The following is a 15,615-nucleotide window of genomic DNA, read 5'->3' as shown; positions in this document are numbered from 1 at the left end:
CTTCTCACTCCAGGGCACAACATATTCCTAATTTTCCATGCCAAACACAGAGCTCCAAGAGAATAAGAAACCACGAGACAACCACAGCATGCCCTTGACAGAGAACGCGAGAGTCTGTAGATGTCATCCATGTCTTGCAAGGTTCTTGCAACACTTGTTAGGAACGCAGAGCCCATGCTCTCAGCTGGTAGAAGACAAAAATAAAACCAATGGACTCTCCTACTCCAGCTGCAGCAAGGCAAGTGCTAATCCTGCCTCAGCCTGGTGATCAGTAAAACCCCAGTGTGCTCATAAGACACACCAAAAAAGCAACCTGATGATTTTAAACACTTACTGTAGAAAACCACATATTTTCTACTCTTCCTTTGGCTTCCCAAAAGATACACTGAAGGGCTGGATTCCCCACTATCAACTATTTCCCCTCTAAGACGATGCCTGCCCTGCTTTGGTTGCTGGTCAAATCTTAGTGAGAGCTTTTCTGCCCCCAGTGTCTCCATGTTCCTAACAGTGGTAAGGCAAAGGTCATGCCTCAGGCATGCCACAAACATGTTTTGCTGAGCTGATGCAACACCAAATTACTGTTCTGCCTGCTGCTCTAGAGCTGGGCTTTCTGGCCACACTCAGATGTGTCAGAAGGGACATGGCAGAGCTTGGGTAGAACACATCTTCATCACAGGGCCAGAGAGTTCTCTTGAATGGGAGAAAAATCCCCTAGGACTACTGAAAGGATACTAGCTTGAGGATGCCTCAGGATAGTGCATTAGTTCTTGTCTAAAACTTCTAGTTCCAGGAACCAACAGGTTCCACGGGATCAGTCCTCTGCCAGGAAGCACTGGGACAGTAGGAGACATTTCCCAGCAAGATCCATCCCATCAGAAAATTTCCCTTGAGATTCAGCCTAGACTTTCCTCTTCCTACCTTCAAGTTATTTCATCTAGCTTCAAATCCTCTAGGCCTCCTTCCGAGCATCCCTTTTGCACACCACTGACATGAAGGCTGTTTGTCACCCTGTTTTCCTGGTGCAGCCATACCAGCCTTCATTTCCATGTGCTCTGCCTCCGACATGATCGTGCAGCAAAGTGCCTGGGCTCCCCGGTGCTGATTAAGCAGTGGGAGGATGGAGGCAATGAAGTCAGAGTGAGTAACTCCCAGGCAGGAGCTGGCATTTCACTCCATCTCCCGCATGCAGTGCCCACATTTCCGGCACGTCGGGGGTTTCAGTAACAGAACTGCAGTGTCAGAGCTCCTGGGAGAAGCCTGGGAAGGAACTGTGGGAGAATATGCATGTGATTCCATCTTTCCATTTGTCTACTGTAGTATCAAGTGTAAGATAATTAACAGCACTGATCTTTACATGGCATCTTCAGGTTTCAGAGACCAAATGTGCTGATATAATCATGGGAAATTCCTCTTTTCTGAGTAATTTTTTTCTGGGGCGCAAGAACAAAAGTCACATTTTCAGCTACAGATATGCTACAATTGTAAGCTCTTTGCTGCTGTTACCAACAGAATAGTCCTATTTTCTTGTCCTGGACTTCATGGATGGCAGGAGCACAGGGGCAGGTTTTCCTTTTGGCCAGTAATCCATCCCACTCCCAGGTCAGGTTCAGGTCCCTTCTGTGCACCCCTTCTCATATGAATAACAAATCCCCACAGGTCGGTATCAGCACCAGAGCAGAAAGCACAGAAAACCCAGTGCCCTGACAGGTTGAGAGCAGTCACAGGACTGATGTAAACTCAAATCTCAACAGCAGGACCACCAGCAAAGCCACCCTGAAGTTGCTGCTCACTCCCCTACAGATAAGAGGGGATGAAGCAGGGAGGTTGGAACTGCAGCAGCAGTGGTTTTGCTTTCCATCACAGACATATGGCAGCAGATGAGATGAAAGCTCTGGATGTATGGTGGGGCTGGAAGAGATGGGAGAGTTGGAAGGAAAAGGGGGTGGGGAAGATCAGGGCAAAGGGATATCCAAAGAAAGACAGTGATTCTCCAAGCCAAAATCATGATGATATATACTGCAACAGTACTTACAAAATTATCAAAATCAAGAATTAAAGGGTATAAAAGACTGCCTTCAACAGTGTCTGTAAAACAGCAGAGGCACCCGTGCTCCTGAAGCATTCCCCATCCCACGCTGTTATAGACTCACCTCTCAACTCCTGCAGCTCCATGCTGAGGCTCTCAATGTTGGAGTCACAGAAATCAAGGTTTTCCATGGTCTCTGCTCTCACCAGCTCATCCTGCTGCTCCTCCAGCATCAGGCTTAGTTCAGCACGGGTCTTGCTGTATGCCTCCAGATCTCTCTCCACCTCTCCAATTCTAGTCAGCAGGATGGAGCTGGAGGAGGCTGATCCTGCCTGTGTCAAGTCCTCACATCCCTCCTCCACCCGCTGCTCTGGGGTGCTGGGCTGAAGCTGTGCAGGGGCCACATTTTTCCGCTGGTTGCTGGATGGAGGCCGGGGCGCAGGCCGGGAGGGTTTGACCGAGAAGGACAGAGACCTGCCTTTGGGCACCAGGCCACCCTGCGCATGCATGGCGGTTGTCGCGAGGCTGCTGGGCCGAGGAGGGGGTGGCCTCAAGGCCCTTCTCCTCTCTGCCTGCCTGGAGTGGGACACAGATTCAGGAGACCCACGGACAATGTCCCTCTCAGAGCTGTAGTCCAAGATGGAGAAGTGACGGGAGACCTTGTCCTGCTCCACACCAGTACCTGACAGGCTCTTCTCAAACTGGGCCAGCTGCTCTGTCAGTTTGGAGTCCAGGTCCGTGCAGCTGTCCCCCTGCACTGCAAGAGGGCAGCAATCCCCCCAGCTCCCAGCCCGTGTCTCCAGGCTCACCTGGGCAGTTCCTAAGCTGGAACAGGGCTTGGACTTCTCCAGTTTACTGTCCATCCAATTGTCTAGGTCCTGGGTCCTGTTCTGGCTCTCCTGGGGCTGGGATGCTGCCCAGCTATAAGCAGATGAAACTGCTTGGCTCCTGCAAGGATTTTGGGGGAAGTGGGGTGCCTGCAAGGGCACAGTGGGGCTGTCTCCATCATGCTTAGGGAGGGAGTGAGTTTCTGAGTTTCCTGGGGTGGCTGAAATAGTCCCCTCGGGCTCCAGCTCACCTGCTTGGCCAGGCCTGTTGCCCTGTGGGGGAGGCAGCTGAGCAGAGGGGAGAATGCCATTGACTGACTTCGTGTGGTTAGAAGGGACCGAGCCCACCGTGCCTTCGGGATGTGGCTCTTGGTGTCCTGTGCTGGGAAAAGCCTGGTGCTGTCTCAAGTCAGTGCCAAGAGGACCCTCTGACCTCCCTGCCTTGTGAGACAAAATGGGGGCAGGCTCAGTATATGCAGCCAAGCCATCCTCCTTTTCCCTGCTATCTTTCTGGGGCAAAGGAGGAGTTTCAGAGCAAATGACTTCTGGATCTTGATGGATGTTCAATCCACAACTGCCTCCACCTTGCAGATCCCCAGCACTCACCTTTTCCATGCAAGCCTCAGAGGCTTCCAGCCTCACAAATCTGTGTGGAAAGATGCCACGTTTTCCTCTCAGCTCCCCCTCCAGCCAGCCATCCTCCAGAATGCCTACAATCCGAATCCTGTCACCCACATCAAAATCCAGTTCCTTGGACTCCAGGGCTTGGAACCGATAGAGGGCAACACCATAAGTACTCCCTGGCTCCTTGTCATCTAGGGGCACCTCTACTGTCCCATTGGTGTCACAAGTCTCTGTGGGTTCTGGATCCACTGAGGTTCCTGGTGTTCGCAGAGGAGTAAGCAGTTCCACAAAACCCTCTGGGAAGATGCCCCTGCAGCCTCTGAGCTCACCCTCAAACCAGCCAGGCTCTGGGACACCAATAATATTGATCACATCCCCTTCCCTGAAGTCCAGTTCCTCCTCCAGCTGAGCAGACAGGTCCATCAGGGCCTGGGCTTGGCCCAAGGAGTAGGCAGGCACCTCCAGGAGAGGGCTCTGGGACAGCTGACGTCTCCGAACTGAAAGGCACAGCTCCCTCACACATGATGAGGGGAAAAAGCCCTTGGAACCCCAGCTGCTTCGGCCCTGGAGCCAGCTGGAGGCCAGGGACCCTCCCAGGATCACCAAGTCTCCTGCAGAGAATGAGACACAACAGTTCAAAACTGCTCTCATTATTGCTTCCCACCTCTTATTCCTGCCTCCCCGTGTTCCCTCCTGGCTGTGGGTGAGGACTGGCACTCTGTTATACAACAGGGCATGCTGGGGATGCACACAAGCCCAGGATGGGATTAAGGCATGAAGTATCAGCAACCTCTTGTACATCTAAGATACACAGTTTGGCTGCAAAGCCGTGCAGGTGCACTGAAGCTTTCATTCTCCCCCAAATGCAAGTCTAAGATTTGGAGATTAGAGGTCAGTTAAAAGGCAATTGTAAATTTACTATGATCAGGTGATGCCAATTTTTGGAGTTTCATGAATAATGACAGATCATGAGAAAATTGTATCAAAGTGGCAGAAGCCTAGAGGACCACAGTGGATTTGACATGACCCATGTCATGAGGAATTAGGAGATTCACCTCTTTCTTCTGTCACTCTAGGCAGGATGCTGTGACTAGGTTCATCCATCCGGAAGGACAGGTGAGGCTTTTGAGGTGCAAAGCAAAGGAAGGGAATGGAGATTACCTCTCTGCAATGACAAGCTCCCTGGCTCTTGAGATGTGAAGTCATTGGTACAAACAAACAGTTTTTCTCCCTGCTTCAAAGGGGGAATATCCACAGGTTCAACAAAGCTGCTAGGAAACTGCCCTAAAAGGAGAATGAGTTGTCAGCAATGAGTCTTTCCTGTGACCCACCACATTTCCACCCTCCTTCCAGACTTTGGGATCCATTCATCTCTTGCTAAAGGAAAATACCCAGTTACCCTGGGTGCCTCAATAGCCTGGTGGAAGAAGAACGAGTTTGGGAGCCAGAAATTCCTGGGGTTTTAAGTACTTAAGAGCTAACAGAGAACAAAAAGCTTTGAGCCCTTGGCTCACTCCAGGCAACCACAGGCTGTGTGCATTACTGGGACTGTGCCATCAGCATGGAGCTTCCAGGAACAGTCATACTGGGTTTTCTCTGCCCTTACTGCTTCCTTCCCAACTCAGAGCCACGGTGAGGACTAAGGAATCCAGTAGTGCTGGATCATGGGAGTGGTGTCTTCTAACTGGGCATATACACTTGGTGCTCCTTCCTCCATAGGGTTGGCCATTGTGCAGTCCCAGCACAGAATTCAGGCTGCCACCCTTGGGATGGCCACACCTGTGAGTCACAGGCTCTGTCACAGCTGCAGCACTGCTGCGACTCCAGGAACCTTCCCCACTGTCATTCTGTGTATCTGTTTCACCATGGCACATTTGTTGGCCACCAGATGATACCCATCAGATACTAATTTCAGTCCTGACAGACATGACACGGCAGAGCCCACTGCAAAGGCCACTAAAAATGTCTTTCTTATATAATTTGAGGCAAGGGGATATGATGAAGTATGGGCTAGTACCACACCCAGCATTGCCTCTGGGTGACCAAATATTTTCTAATAAAACCTGGAAACACTATATCCTAGATACTCAGAGCTTTACACTGTGTTTAGGCAATTTGACACTTGCCATTCTCTGCTGCTTCCTTCACAGTTTTAACCAACTCTCTTTTTCCTTATCTTAGTTTCCTGCTTTTTACTTGGAAACAACATAATGCTGTAAGAAAGAAATCACTGTACATGGAGTTACAGTAATTATTCTACAGAGTAATGAGTACTAGGCTGCAACACCTCCACAGCTTCTATTCTAAAGTGCTTTTTCAATTCCCTATAACTTTAACTTAGAAAGCTGGGCAGAAAACTACAACAGCTGTTCCAAGGGAAAGCAGGAATGCAATTGGGTTTTGAGTTAAAGGTCATTAAAAACATTCAGTTTGACTTCAGCATGTTTTTTATCTTTGAGCTATGACACACATCTGTTTGTTATTCCTTAACAACTTTATCTTCTATATAACAACCTTACCAGTTATGCTGGGAGACAAAACTGTTGAAAACCGTACACATAATCCTTGCCCAGTGACTTCAGCAGCAGCAATCCTTGCCCAGTGACTTCAGGATCAGGCACATGCTCATTCAATGCCACTTATCAGTCACATGGAGCACAGGAGGCAAGTGCTCCTAGCCACCTTTGTTTCAGACAGTACACAGGTTGTAGCTGTTAGGAGAGACCAGACTGCTGCTACAATAGCAACCCCATCTCTATAGCCAGGGATGAAATCAGTCCCACCCTCATGCTGAAGACAGAGACAGGCTTATGCTTTGAAATGGTCTGGCTTTCATCTCCTTAAGAGCTCCCACATCTTCTCAACATCAGGATTAAGATGAGAAAGAGCTGCCTAAACAGAGACTATGAGACTCTTATTGTTTCACTAAGAGCATTCTGCTGCTTCAGAGGTTTCTCACCTAAAAGTTTAAGAGACTTGCACACCACTGCAGGCATCTAGATATTGATGGCAATTTGTGCAGGAAGATGCTTTGAAGCAGAAGGGAAGAAGTGGGGCTGAGTCAGAGGGCTTGGGGGGGACACATGGTCACTGTTGTTCTGTCTCCACTGACAAGGTCATTTGGGCTGGTTTCCAGAGTGGATACATTTCCACTCTGAGTGCATCTGTTTCCTTTCTCCCCTTCCCCTGCCACAGCAGGTCAGCACATAAATTAGCCAGGAAATGGGCAGTCTCTCCACAAAGACTGGAACAACCAGTACTGTGAAGCTCCTATCTCCTCGAGAACTGACTCTCCACTAACCTCTCTCAAAAAACAACTCACAAGCTTGTCTGAATAGTTGACACAAAAGCTGGCAGGAAACCAGTGGCAACTTGCACTCTCAGTCCCAATCAAAGCCCATGAAAGATTTAGTAAATCAAATCAGGTCCTTCCCCACCAAGGGAAGATGTGCTCATGGAGTGCACATTTAGCTGGCACTTGTACAGACCCAGGTGCAGGCACTGCCAGCTCTTACCTGTGACACCTTCCTTCTTGCCAAGGAGCCAGAACTCGTCCACCACAGCCAGCACCTCGATGACATCTCCCACGAAGAGGGGCAGCTCTTCAGAGACGCTGGGACAGAAATCAAAGACTGCCCGCACCACGGAGCCAGCCTCCATTGTGCAGGGTCTGAAGGCAGGTCAGTGCCTAAGGCTGAGACAGTGAGAAATTTGTCAGCACTCAGGAACACCTGAAATTACCAGAGCTAGGCCCAGGAAGTAAAGCCCTTCCTGAGCACAGAGGCAGATGTGGGGAGATCCTGTCCTGAGCTCCCTGCCAACCCTTCGCCACATGCCGCAGGAGCCAAGGGGCTGCAGCAATGCAGCCCCCACGGTCTAACCTGCCTTGTCCCACCCCTGTGGCTATCTCTGTAGGATCATGTGTTTGTGTTGCAAGAGGGGGGACAAGCAGCAAGAAAATTGGAAGTGAATTCCCGTCAGGAAGGAAGCAAGAGGAGGGGAGGAAGCTCAGCATTTCCCTAACATGTGGGGCACAGCTCAGCTTGACAGGGCCTGGTGGGCAGCCAGCACCACCCACCTGCACGTCCCACCACACATTCTCTGGCAGGATGGGCACAGGAATCCCCCTCCCCATGCCAGCACTCAGGGCCACAGGAACTGCATGCTCAACCCACACCACAATTCTGGCCCAGCAAGAGAAGAGGCATAAAGTCCACCCAGGCAAGCTCATACCACCATCCTCATTCTCAGACCTGACTGGAAATATCCTTTCTGCCTTCCAGGTGCCTGGCTCAGACATTCCCTGAGTGGCCCCACCATGGTCCTTGGCAGAAGCCAGACTGAGGTGAGGGTGCAGACCCCGTTCAAGGCTCTGGGAGCCAAGGCTAAAATTCCTCCTGGCAGGAGACTTGAAAGCAGGCAAAGACCTCCTTGTTAAGGGCTATGTCCTGGATTTCCCCTTACTCTGGAAGTGGCTGTTGGGGACACTCTTCTGTATAATTTCTGCTTTTCAGCCTCACTGTCAAGGAAATACAGTGCCCCAAGGCAGCAGCAGTCCTGCAGCTTAAGCTGCCCTTTGCCTCCTCCCAAATTCCTCAGGAAGGGAACAGAAACGTTCATCCATCCAAAGCAACCAGAATTCCTCACCTTCACCTCAGACCAGTGAGTTTGCTTTCACTTTCAGACCGCCTGCAAATACAGGCATGGACAGTACCGCCAACACTTCTCCGCGGTGCTTTCAGAGCCCTGTCCTCTGCGACGCTGGGACATCAGCGTCCTCCCCAGCAGCGCCCTTGGCACAGGCTGCTTTCGTCCCGCATCACAACCAGCCCCCGTTCTGTCCGTTCGGACACACCTTCCCTGCCGTGGGACCCGTTCTCCTCCCTCCCCAGAGCGGCTCCAAGCGCACAGCGAGCAGAGCCGCTCCAAGCGCCGCCCAGCCGCGACACCCGTCCCGTGTCAGCACGGCTCGTCACCCCCCTGCCCAGCTAAGGGCAGAAAGAGAGCAGTGACAACTCAACAAAACACAAACACACGGCCCCCCCAAGGGCAGCCTTTGCCCGTACAGCCACACCCAGCCCACCTGAGCCCCGGAGAGTCAGGAAGAGGGGAAGCGAACACAGGCAGGAGAAATACGTCCCCGCTAATGAGGTGCAGCCAACTTCCAGTGAGAGTGCCAGCGGGGGGTCCAGGCAGGGAAAGGCTTTCTGCTGACGGGACCATTCTGTTTATCCAGTCCGACTCACCTCCTGGGAACAAAGCGGGTTTGTACTCAGCAGGAACAGCTTCCTCATCACGTCTCTTCCCGCCCCCAGCCATTCCTCTGCAGCAGCCAGCACGCTGTGCCCCTGGCCGCCCTCACCTCTGCCATCCTGTCTGTCTGTCATTCCCATTGCTCTCCACTGCCTTCCCCATCGCACGTGGGCTCCTTGGGACACAGGCTGTCCCTTTGTTACCAGCTTTGTGCTGGCTGTACAAACAAAGAGCCCAATATCCAGCAGCAGACAGCACTCTGCCACCAAAAAGAGATGAATGGACTGGAGTGAATCAGGAGCACAAAGAGCTGCAGTTCAGGATAGCAGAAACCCACTGAGGCAGAAGGAGTAACAGTATTAAAAACATGACCATGTGGAGCGAGGAAAAAGATGGAAGAGCTATCAATTAACTTAAAAATACTAAAGACAAGTAAGGATCCTCGTGCTGTTTGAGGTGGGGTGCCTGGGGCATGCTGCTGCATGTTCTCATGGGAACAGGAGCAGCAGCAGCAGCAGCCCCTTGCAGGCACCCAGGCTGCCCTCCACCCCCAGACAGGCTGCAGGCTGAGATCAGGCTCCCAGGAACCCTCGCCATACTCTGAATATTCAAACTTCACAGCAGCACTAGACAAAGAGGGAAAAGCATATTGCAGGCATAATTGCTGCCTTGGGGTAGTTTCTGGGGCAGCACACGATGGTACAAGTGAGATTTCTTGTATGTCTTCTGTCAAAGGTGTAATGTAAGAATGGGCAGAGGTATGCAAAGATTACAGTAAGTGTGCTGCAGACCCAAACCTGGCTTTGCTACAGTCTCTGGCACTGAGAATACAGCCCTGCCACTGATCCCACCCATGAGAACTGGAGTGTCACTTCCTTTAACACACGTGCAGCTCTGGGGACTCATCATTAAAATGCGCAAGATTTTCCAGTGAGACAAAGATAGAGAGGGACAGGCAGGACTGCAACAGTTCCAGCATGTATATATTAATTACAGTTATAATAAACTACTAACCTAGTCATGTCCAAAGCAATCCCTGAGAGGCAACTTGTAAACTTGTAAGAAAGTGTGAAGCAACTTCTAAAACTGCCAAATAAAGAATCCCAACAGGCTCATGTTCCCTCAGCAGTACCAAAAAGAGCAAGATCACTCCCTGACTCCTTTGGAGTATAGAGAGCATGCTCCTGTATTTGCAAGTAGCGAATCAGTTTTGTGGAGCTTGCCTGCTCCATGACATGAATTGAACACAAAATATTACATTTTCCAGGGCCTTGGCCTTGTCTTACTCCCTGTAGTGCTGCCTGCCAACATTTTCTACAAATCCCCACCTAGAGAAGGAAGCCTCCCAGCATATTCCAGACTGGAAACTTACTGAGTCCAACTCTTCAGGCTTAATAGTGGACCCGAGCTTCTTCCAGATCCACCCTAGAAAACAAGCATTCAGGAACAGCTCACGAAGAGGCTCCAGAAGGAAAAGCAGGCTGCAGGGAGAGCAGGGCTCCGCCTGTGATCCCCTGTGAGTCATGGCTCCTGACAGCTGGCCAAGCACCTCTCACCTCAAGGATGGGTGATCCTTGCCTGCCAGAGGGAAGGAGGGAGAGCTCTGCCACAACTGAGCAAACTCAGGGATTTCAGGCTGGGGGAGGTCAGGACTGCGGATCGCAGGGCTCCTGCCCCCGCCCAGCAGCAGACCCGCATCCAAAGAGAGCCTCACTGTGCAAGTATGAGGCTGTGGCGCAGCAGGAACTCGCCCTGCTGAGAACACACAGGCTCTGTCTCGCTGTCTGATCCTGCACAAACCAGGTAACGTGTTCCTGGCGCCTGACCACAGCCTGCCTGGTGCCAAGCTCTGGGCCTGACACAACAGCATTGTGCAGCAAGGCAGAGAGTGGATTCCCAGGGCATTAATCACTCCCCCCAGTCCGCATGCATGCATGCTCAGCACACACTACCATTACCTTCATGGAAGACTGCTTATCCCATTTTGCTATTAGCTCTGGAGTGTGTCTGGTCCAGCGTGGGCTGATGGAAGCAGGGACCAGAATGAAATGATAGCTATTAACTCTGTTACAATATTGTTTTGAGATCTTCAGCACAGACCGGATCAGCCAAGAAATGGCATTTGCACATAGACTCTGACAACTTCTCCTATCCCTCGTCTTCTTGCAGCTGAAACTGTGCAGGGTAAGAAATCCCAAATTATGGACTCACCAGCATCAAATGTAATTGTCAGGCACTTGCTAGAAGTACCATCACTTAGATGGAGGCAGGACTACTAAAGATGCTGAAGCAAGGATTTTAAGCACTTAAGAGATAAGGCAGCATTGTGAAGAGGCCATTTAGGCTGATTACAAGAAGTATTAACAGCCCCAGTAAAAAGAGAGACCCAAAGGGTTTGAGGGCAGCTAATCCACTCCTATCCCAAAGCACTGCTCAGAACATGAGATAAAAATCAGTAACGGATGGATGCCACAAATTAAGCAGCAAGGAAACCAAACTTAACAGGTGCTATTGCCACTTGTTTCTCCACTAAATAATACATTCCAGCTTCTCACTCAAGAAGCAGCACTGTTAGTACTGACTATGGAGAGTGTGACTGCACTGTAACTGAAAAAATAACATTTCACCAAACAGACCAAAATATGCCATGTGGGCTTCCACAGGCATGCAGGATTTGCACAAGAGGGACAAGTGGATTCTTGTCCAGTGGATGTCTCAGTCTCTGTAAGAACTTTAGAACCTGCAGCAGTAGACCAGGAATGGTCATATTCCCAGAAATGTACAAAGACAAGTTTGTCACAAAATTATAAGAGAAATTAATATTAAAAATATTAAACAAATGCTGTCAGTGATCTTCTTAAAAATTGAAAAACACCTTGCATTTCACCTAGGTCTTTTCGTACCTCCTTCCACTCATTGTAGCTCAATGTCTGCTCACTGAAAACACAACCCACCCCCAGTGACAGAGATACATACCCCTCAGTTCAGTGCATCCTTCAGCTGCTGGAGGACTGGATTTGACAAGAGATCTGCTACAGCTCTTGCTGTGCTCTAGGCTGCAGGATTAGTACCCAGCACACAGTGGGAGGAACCAGCAGTTATGCTTGGCTTCTCACACCATTGTGTCAAGAACAGAAGCTTACTAACTAACTACATACTGAGACATTTCTACCTTTTTCCTCTGTTCCTCCCTGTGCTCTCCAGATCTGGACAGCCCTCCTTCCCTCCTCCATACCCCAATGCATCTGCACAGCCTGCACTGTCCTCATTCACACTTCTAGGAGAGGCCATTACCCGCACACCAGCACGCCCTGACTGCTCCCACCGGCCTTCAGAGCTGTGGGCACCCACACTCCCTCTCCCTGCTCAGAGCAGAACATGTTGCTCTGTAAAGCTCCCCGAGGTCCTGCTCGCCTGCACATTCCTGGGTGGAATAAACAATACCCCGTTGAGCCAGGCTGCCTGGGCCCCAGCTGGAGATGGTGCCAACGCAGGGACTGTGGCTCCAGCAAATGCAGAGCTGATCCTGTGAATCCCAACAGAATGGACAACGCAACAAGCAGGGCAAACCCCCAACTAATGGTGCTGAGGAGAGGAGCCTTCTCCCACTAGGGAATGCTGATCACTGCAGCTTCTTGATAGGACATGCTGCTTGTCTCAGCAGATCCCAGAGTCCCCCCGCTGAGCTTCACAAAGTGGGAAACATGAGAGCTCTTCTGCCCTCCACCTCCTAATGCCACACAGCTCCCAGGAGGAAGAGGAACCTTCTTGGTCTAAAAAGAAATAGCTTCTTTTGCTTTGTCTGTGACCGGATATATCAAAAATCATTGATATGAATACATTTTTGGTTGTATCACCGACCCCTGAAGAACCAGGATATCAAGAAAAGGGCTGCTTAGGCAAGCTCTGGCCTCCCACCACACCTGTGTGGCACAGGAGCTCTGCAGCGTACCAAACAAGTCATTCAAACCACTACTTCTGTCCAGCTGGGCTCTGGCTGTCAGTGTTCTCACCTGCTCTGTTGCAGGACGTGTCTGAGGGCAGGCTGCTGGTGTTTGTGTGGGTTAAGAGTGGCGTGGCAAGCAAGCAAGAGGAGCTTGTGCTGAGCCAGACAGCAAGCAAACGAAAGTCATCTGGAAACTAGAGCACAGCATCAATTTTTAATGCAAAGCAGAACACAACATGTGAGCAAAATGACTGCAATGGATATTTAATCTCTTGGCAGTGGGGTGCCAAGCATGCAAAGGCCAGAATGCCAGCTTGGGAGACAAGAGTTTCCCAAATTCTGTATGCTGTGGCAGCAGACACTTTACAGACTGTGTTACAAAGTCCTGTCTTCTCCCACCCCAAGGTACATGGCTGTGTCTCTTCCCAGTTTTGCAGACAGGCTAAAATTATACAGCTTAAAACAAGGAACAGACAAAATCCCAACAGCAGAATCACCATTGATGTGCAGTACCTGTGGCTGGGCTACAGGTGGTAAGTAGCATACAATTACAAAATTAGTCATTACACCTTGAGTACATATCCAAAACAAGTCGAACTGGGACTACAAGGACATTCCTTAACACTGTAGCACTTGATTTTGCACCCTGAACAATATTCTTCAAGATAACTTTTGGACAGAAGCCCATTAGGATGCTTTGGCTGCTGGGTGGGAAGTCCAGAAATCTGGAAATTACTTGAGTTTGACTTGGAAACTCTGTTCTTTGCTCACCACCATTCCTGTTCTGCACTGTATCTCCAAAGAACCTCAATCCTCAGCAGGGACTCTGCTGCTACCTGGACCTCTTCCTTTTAGAGTCCCTAGGTGCTCCTGAGAAGGAAGCAATAAATTTTATCTCCCCACAGAAAGGTTCTAAAAATGAGACAAAGTAAAAATTGTGTCACTCAGAAGCGGGGTTGAGTAATGTGATTAGAAATATACTTTTGCTGGAGGTTGATGGGAAATTATCAGTTAAGGCAGTGAAGTGCTGAGGTAAGCACAAGTCAGGCTGTCCCACCTATGCTTACATCACCACTGTCACAAAGTCCGTCTGAGGTCACCAAATGCAAGGACACCTCAACTGCACTCAGAATCCCAAGATGTCACACAGCCATGGTTCCCCTGACAGCTGGCAGAGGTAGTGCCCTGTAAATCTCTGAGAATCACTCCTTTCCTCTGCCCCTACTGCTCAGCTCCTCCCATCCCATTACCAACAGTGCTTTAAAACTGTCGTATATTCAAGCTAGTTTTTAATGTCACTGCTAATTCTAAGCAGAGCAGCAGGAGAGACAACTGAAACCTTTGGCCCTGACAGAAGAGAGGATCTCACGAACAGAAAGTGGAGGCCAGCTCAGAGACGTGGGCACTCTCGGCGCTATGGAGGCCTCACACACAAGCAGGACGCATTTAGACACTGCCCAGCACGACTCACAGCCAGAGTGAGTCAAGATGAGGGGGATGATAGTGACGTCTTGTAGCACCGTACAGACGCTGTATTTGGCAAACCATCTGCAAAACTGCAAGTTTGTATCTATGAACTCTTTCAGACGAAGAGATAAAATCTCAGTGGAAGCAGAGGCAAGGGGAAATAAAGCCTTTTCAGAAGAAACTGAAAGTTATGGAATCATGAAAAACGTCAAAGCAGACGTTTATGCATATGACACAACTAGAGGCTTCCTAGGTACTACAGCAAGGAGAATGAAAGGCCAGAAGTGGAGAGAGAATTTCAAACGGCAGGAACAGCAGCAGAGATGTCTGAACCCAAAGGCCAAATTACATCAAGGACAGGATCAGCTGAGGTACCACCTAAGGTCAGCAAAGGGACAGCAGAGGAGCAGCAGCTGCCTCTCAGAGTATTCTGAGGGTGACCCAAGCCTACATCCCTTGGCAAGGCCACAGGAGGAGACACCTCCAGTTCATCTCTGATAAGTACAAGGCAATGGGACCAGGCTGCCAGTGTTGCAAGAGGGATTTGTGTTTGCGAGAGTGAAAACAAACAGGGAATTCTTTTAAGTTTCTCTTTTCAGGCTGCCTTGAACCGAATGAATGCCCTCGGAGGAGTACCTGGGAAAGGCACAGTGCTGCAGCCTTGAGCTTCTGCTCTCTGTGTACACCCACTTGTGCCACCCTCACAGATGCAACAACTCCAGACTCCCGGTGCCAAACCACTGTGGGACGGCCACATAATTTCTAAAGGGCCAGGTGCTCTCCTGCAACAAGCTGTCCAGGCAACACCAGCTACCATCAGCTGCCTGCCTGCCAGTGGTGACCACCCGGTTTACCACTGCCTGAACAGACACGGCTTAAGAGACCACAATCCCAAAGCGCAATGTGGGGAGAAGACGGGCGGCTCCCTCGGTATCGCACAGCTGCTCCACGCCGCCCAGGTGCCCGAAGTGCTCCCAGGGCAGCGTGTGTGCCGTGAGCCGGGGCACAGCGAGCATCCAGCTGGGCACGCAGGGCTGGAGGGCCACACGCTGTCCTGGCGCGGCCGGCACGAGGGGAGCGCACCCACCCGAGCTCGCAGCACCGCAGCCTGGGGCACCCGCCGCCGGGCAGCGCGGCCCAGGGCAGCCCCCGGCACAGGCAGCCCCCATGCCCGCGGCCAGCGGGGCCCGCTGCGGAGTGCGGGAGGAGCCGGCGCGGCGGGGGCCGGGCCGCGCCGGGGCCCGGCGGAGGCGCAGGCCGGGGGCGGCCGCGGGACGGGGGGAGGCCGGCGGGGCAGCGGCCAAGCCGGGCAGCTACGGGCGGGGAGCGCCCGGCTCCCCCCGGCCGCTCCGGCGGGTCCCTACCTTTTCCCGGCCCGCTTCGGGCGCTGCGGCCGCTCCGGCCCTGGGGGTCCCGCTCCCGCCTCTGCCCGCCCGCGGCCGCCCAGCCCCGCCCGGGCCCCGGCCGGCCCG

The 15,615-nt window shown here is 51.4% G+C and overlaps 1 protein-coding gene across 6 annotated transcripts in view; it reads right to left on the bottom strand.

The window, feature by feature from the left end:
* Positions 1-15,615, bottom strand: part of LOC119702694 (dynamin binding protein) — a 34,067-nt gene extending 18,452 nt beyond the window's left edge. The window contains exons 1-5 of one of the 6 annotated variants that reach the window (XM_038141161.1): positions 10,103-15,369; positions 8,561-8,726; positions 6,993-7,171; positions 4,639-4,761; positions 2,151-4,088 (exon numbers count right to left, since the gene is read on the bottom strand). In XM_038141161.1, coding sequence (XP_037997089.1) covers positions 2,151-4,088; positions 4,639-4,761; positions 6,993-7,137 — 2,206 coding nt within the window. In that variant the 5' untranslated portion in view covers positions 7,138-7,171; positions 8,561-8,726; positions 10,103-15,369. Of the gene's footprint in view, positions 1-2,150; positions 4,089-4,532; positions 4,762-6,992; positions 8,727-10,102; positions 15,370-15,507 lie in introns of those variants that run through there. The other 5 variants (XM_038141160.1, XM_038141162.1, XM_038141159.1 and 2 more) reach the window with 5 other exon arrangements.

The sequence above is a fragment of the Motacilla alba genome, chromosome 6, assembly GCF_015832195.1.
Source record: "Motacilla alba alba isolate MOTALB_02 chromosome 6, Motacilla_alba_V1.0_pri, whole genome shotgun sequence".
NCBI classification, from domain to species: Eukaryota; Metazoa; Chordata; class Aves; order Passeriformes; family Motacillidae; genus Motacilla; species Motacilla alba.
Note: the sequence above shows the minus strand (reverse complement) of the source record. Positions and strands in the feature narration are given on the sequence as shown.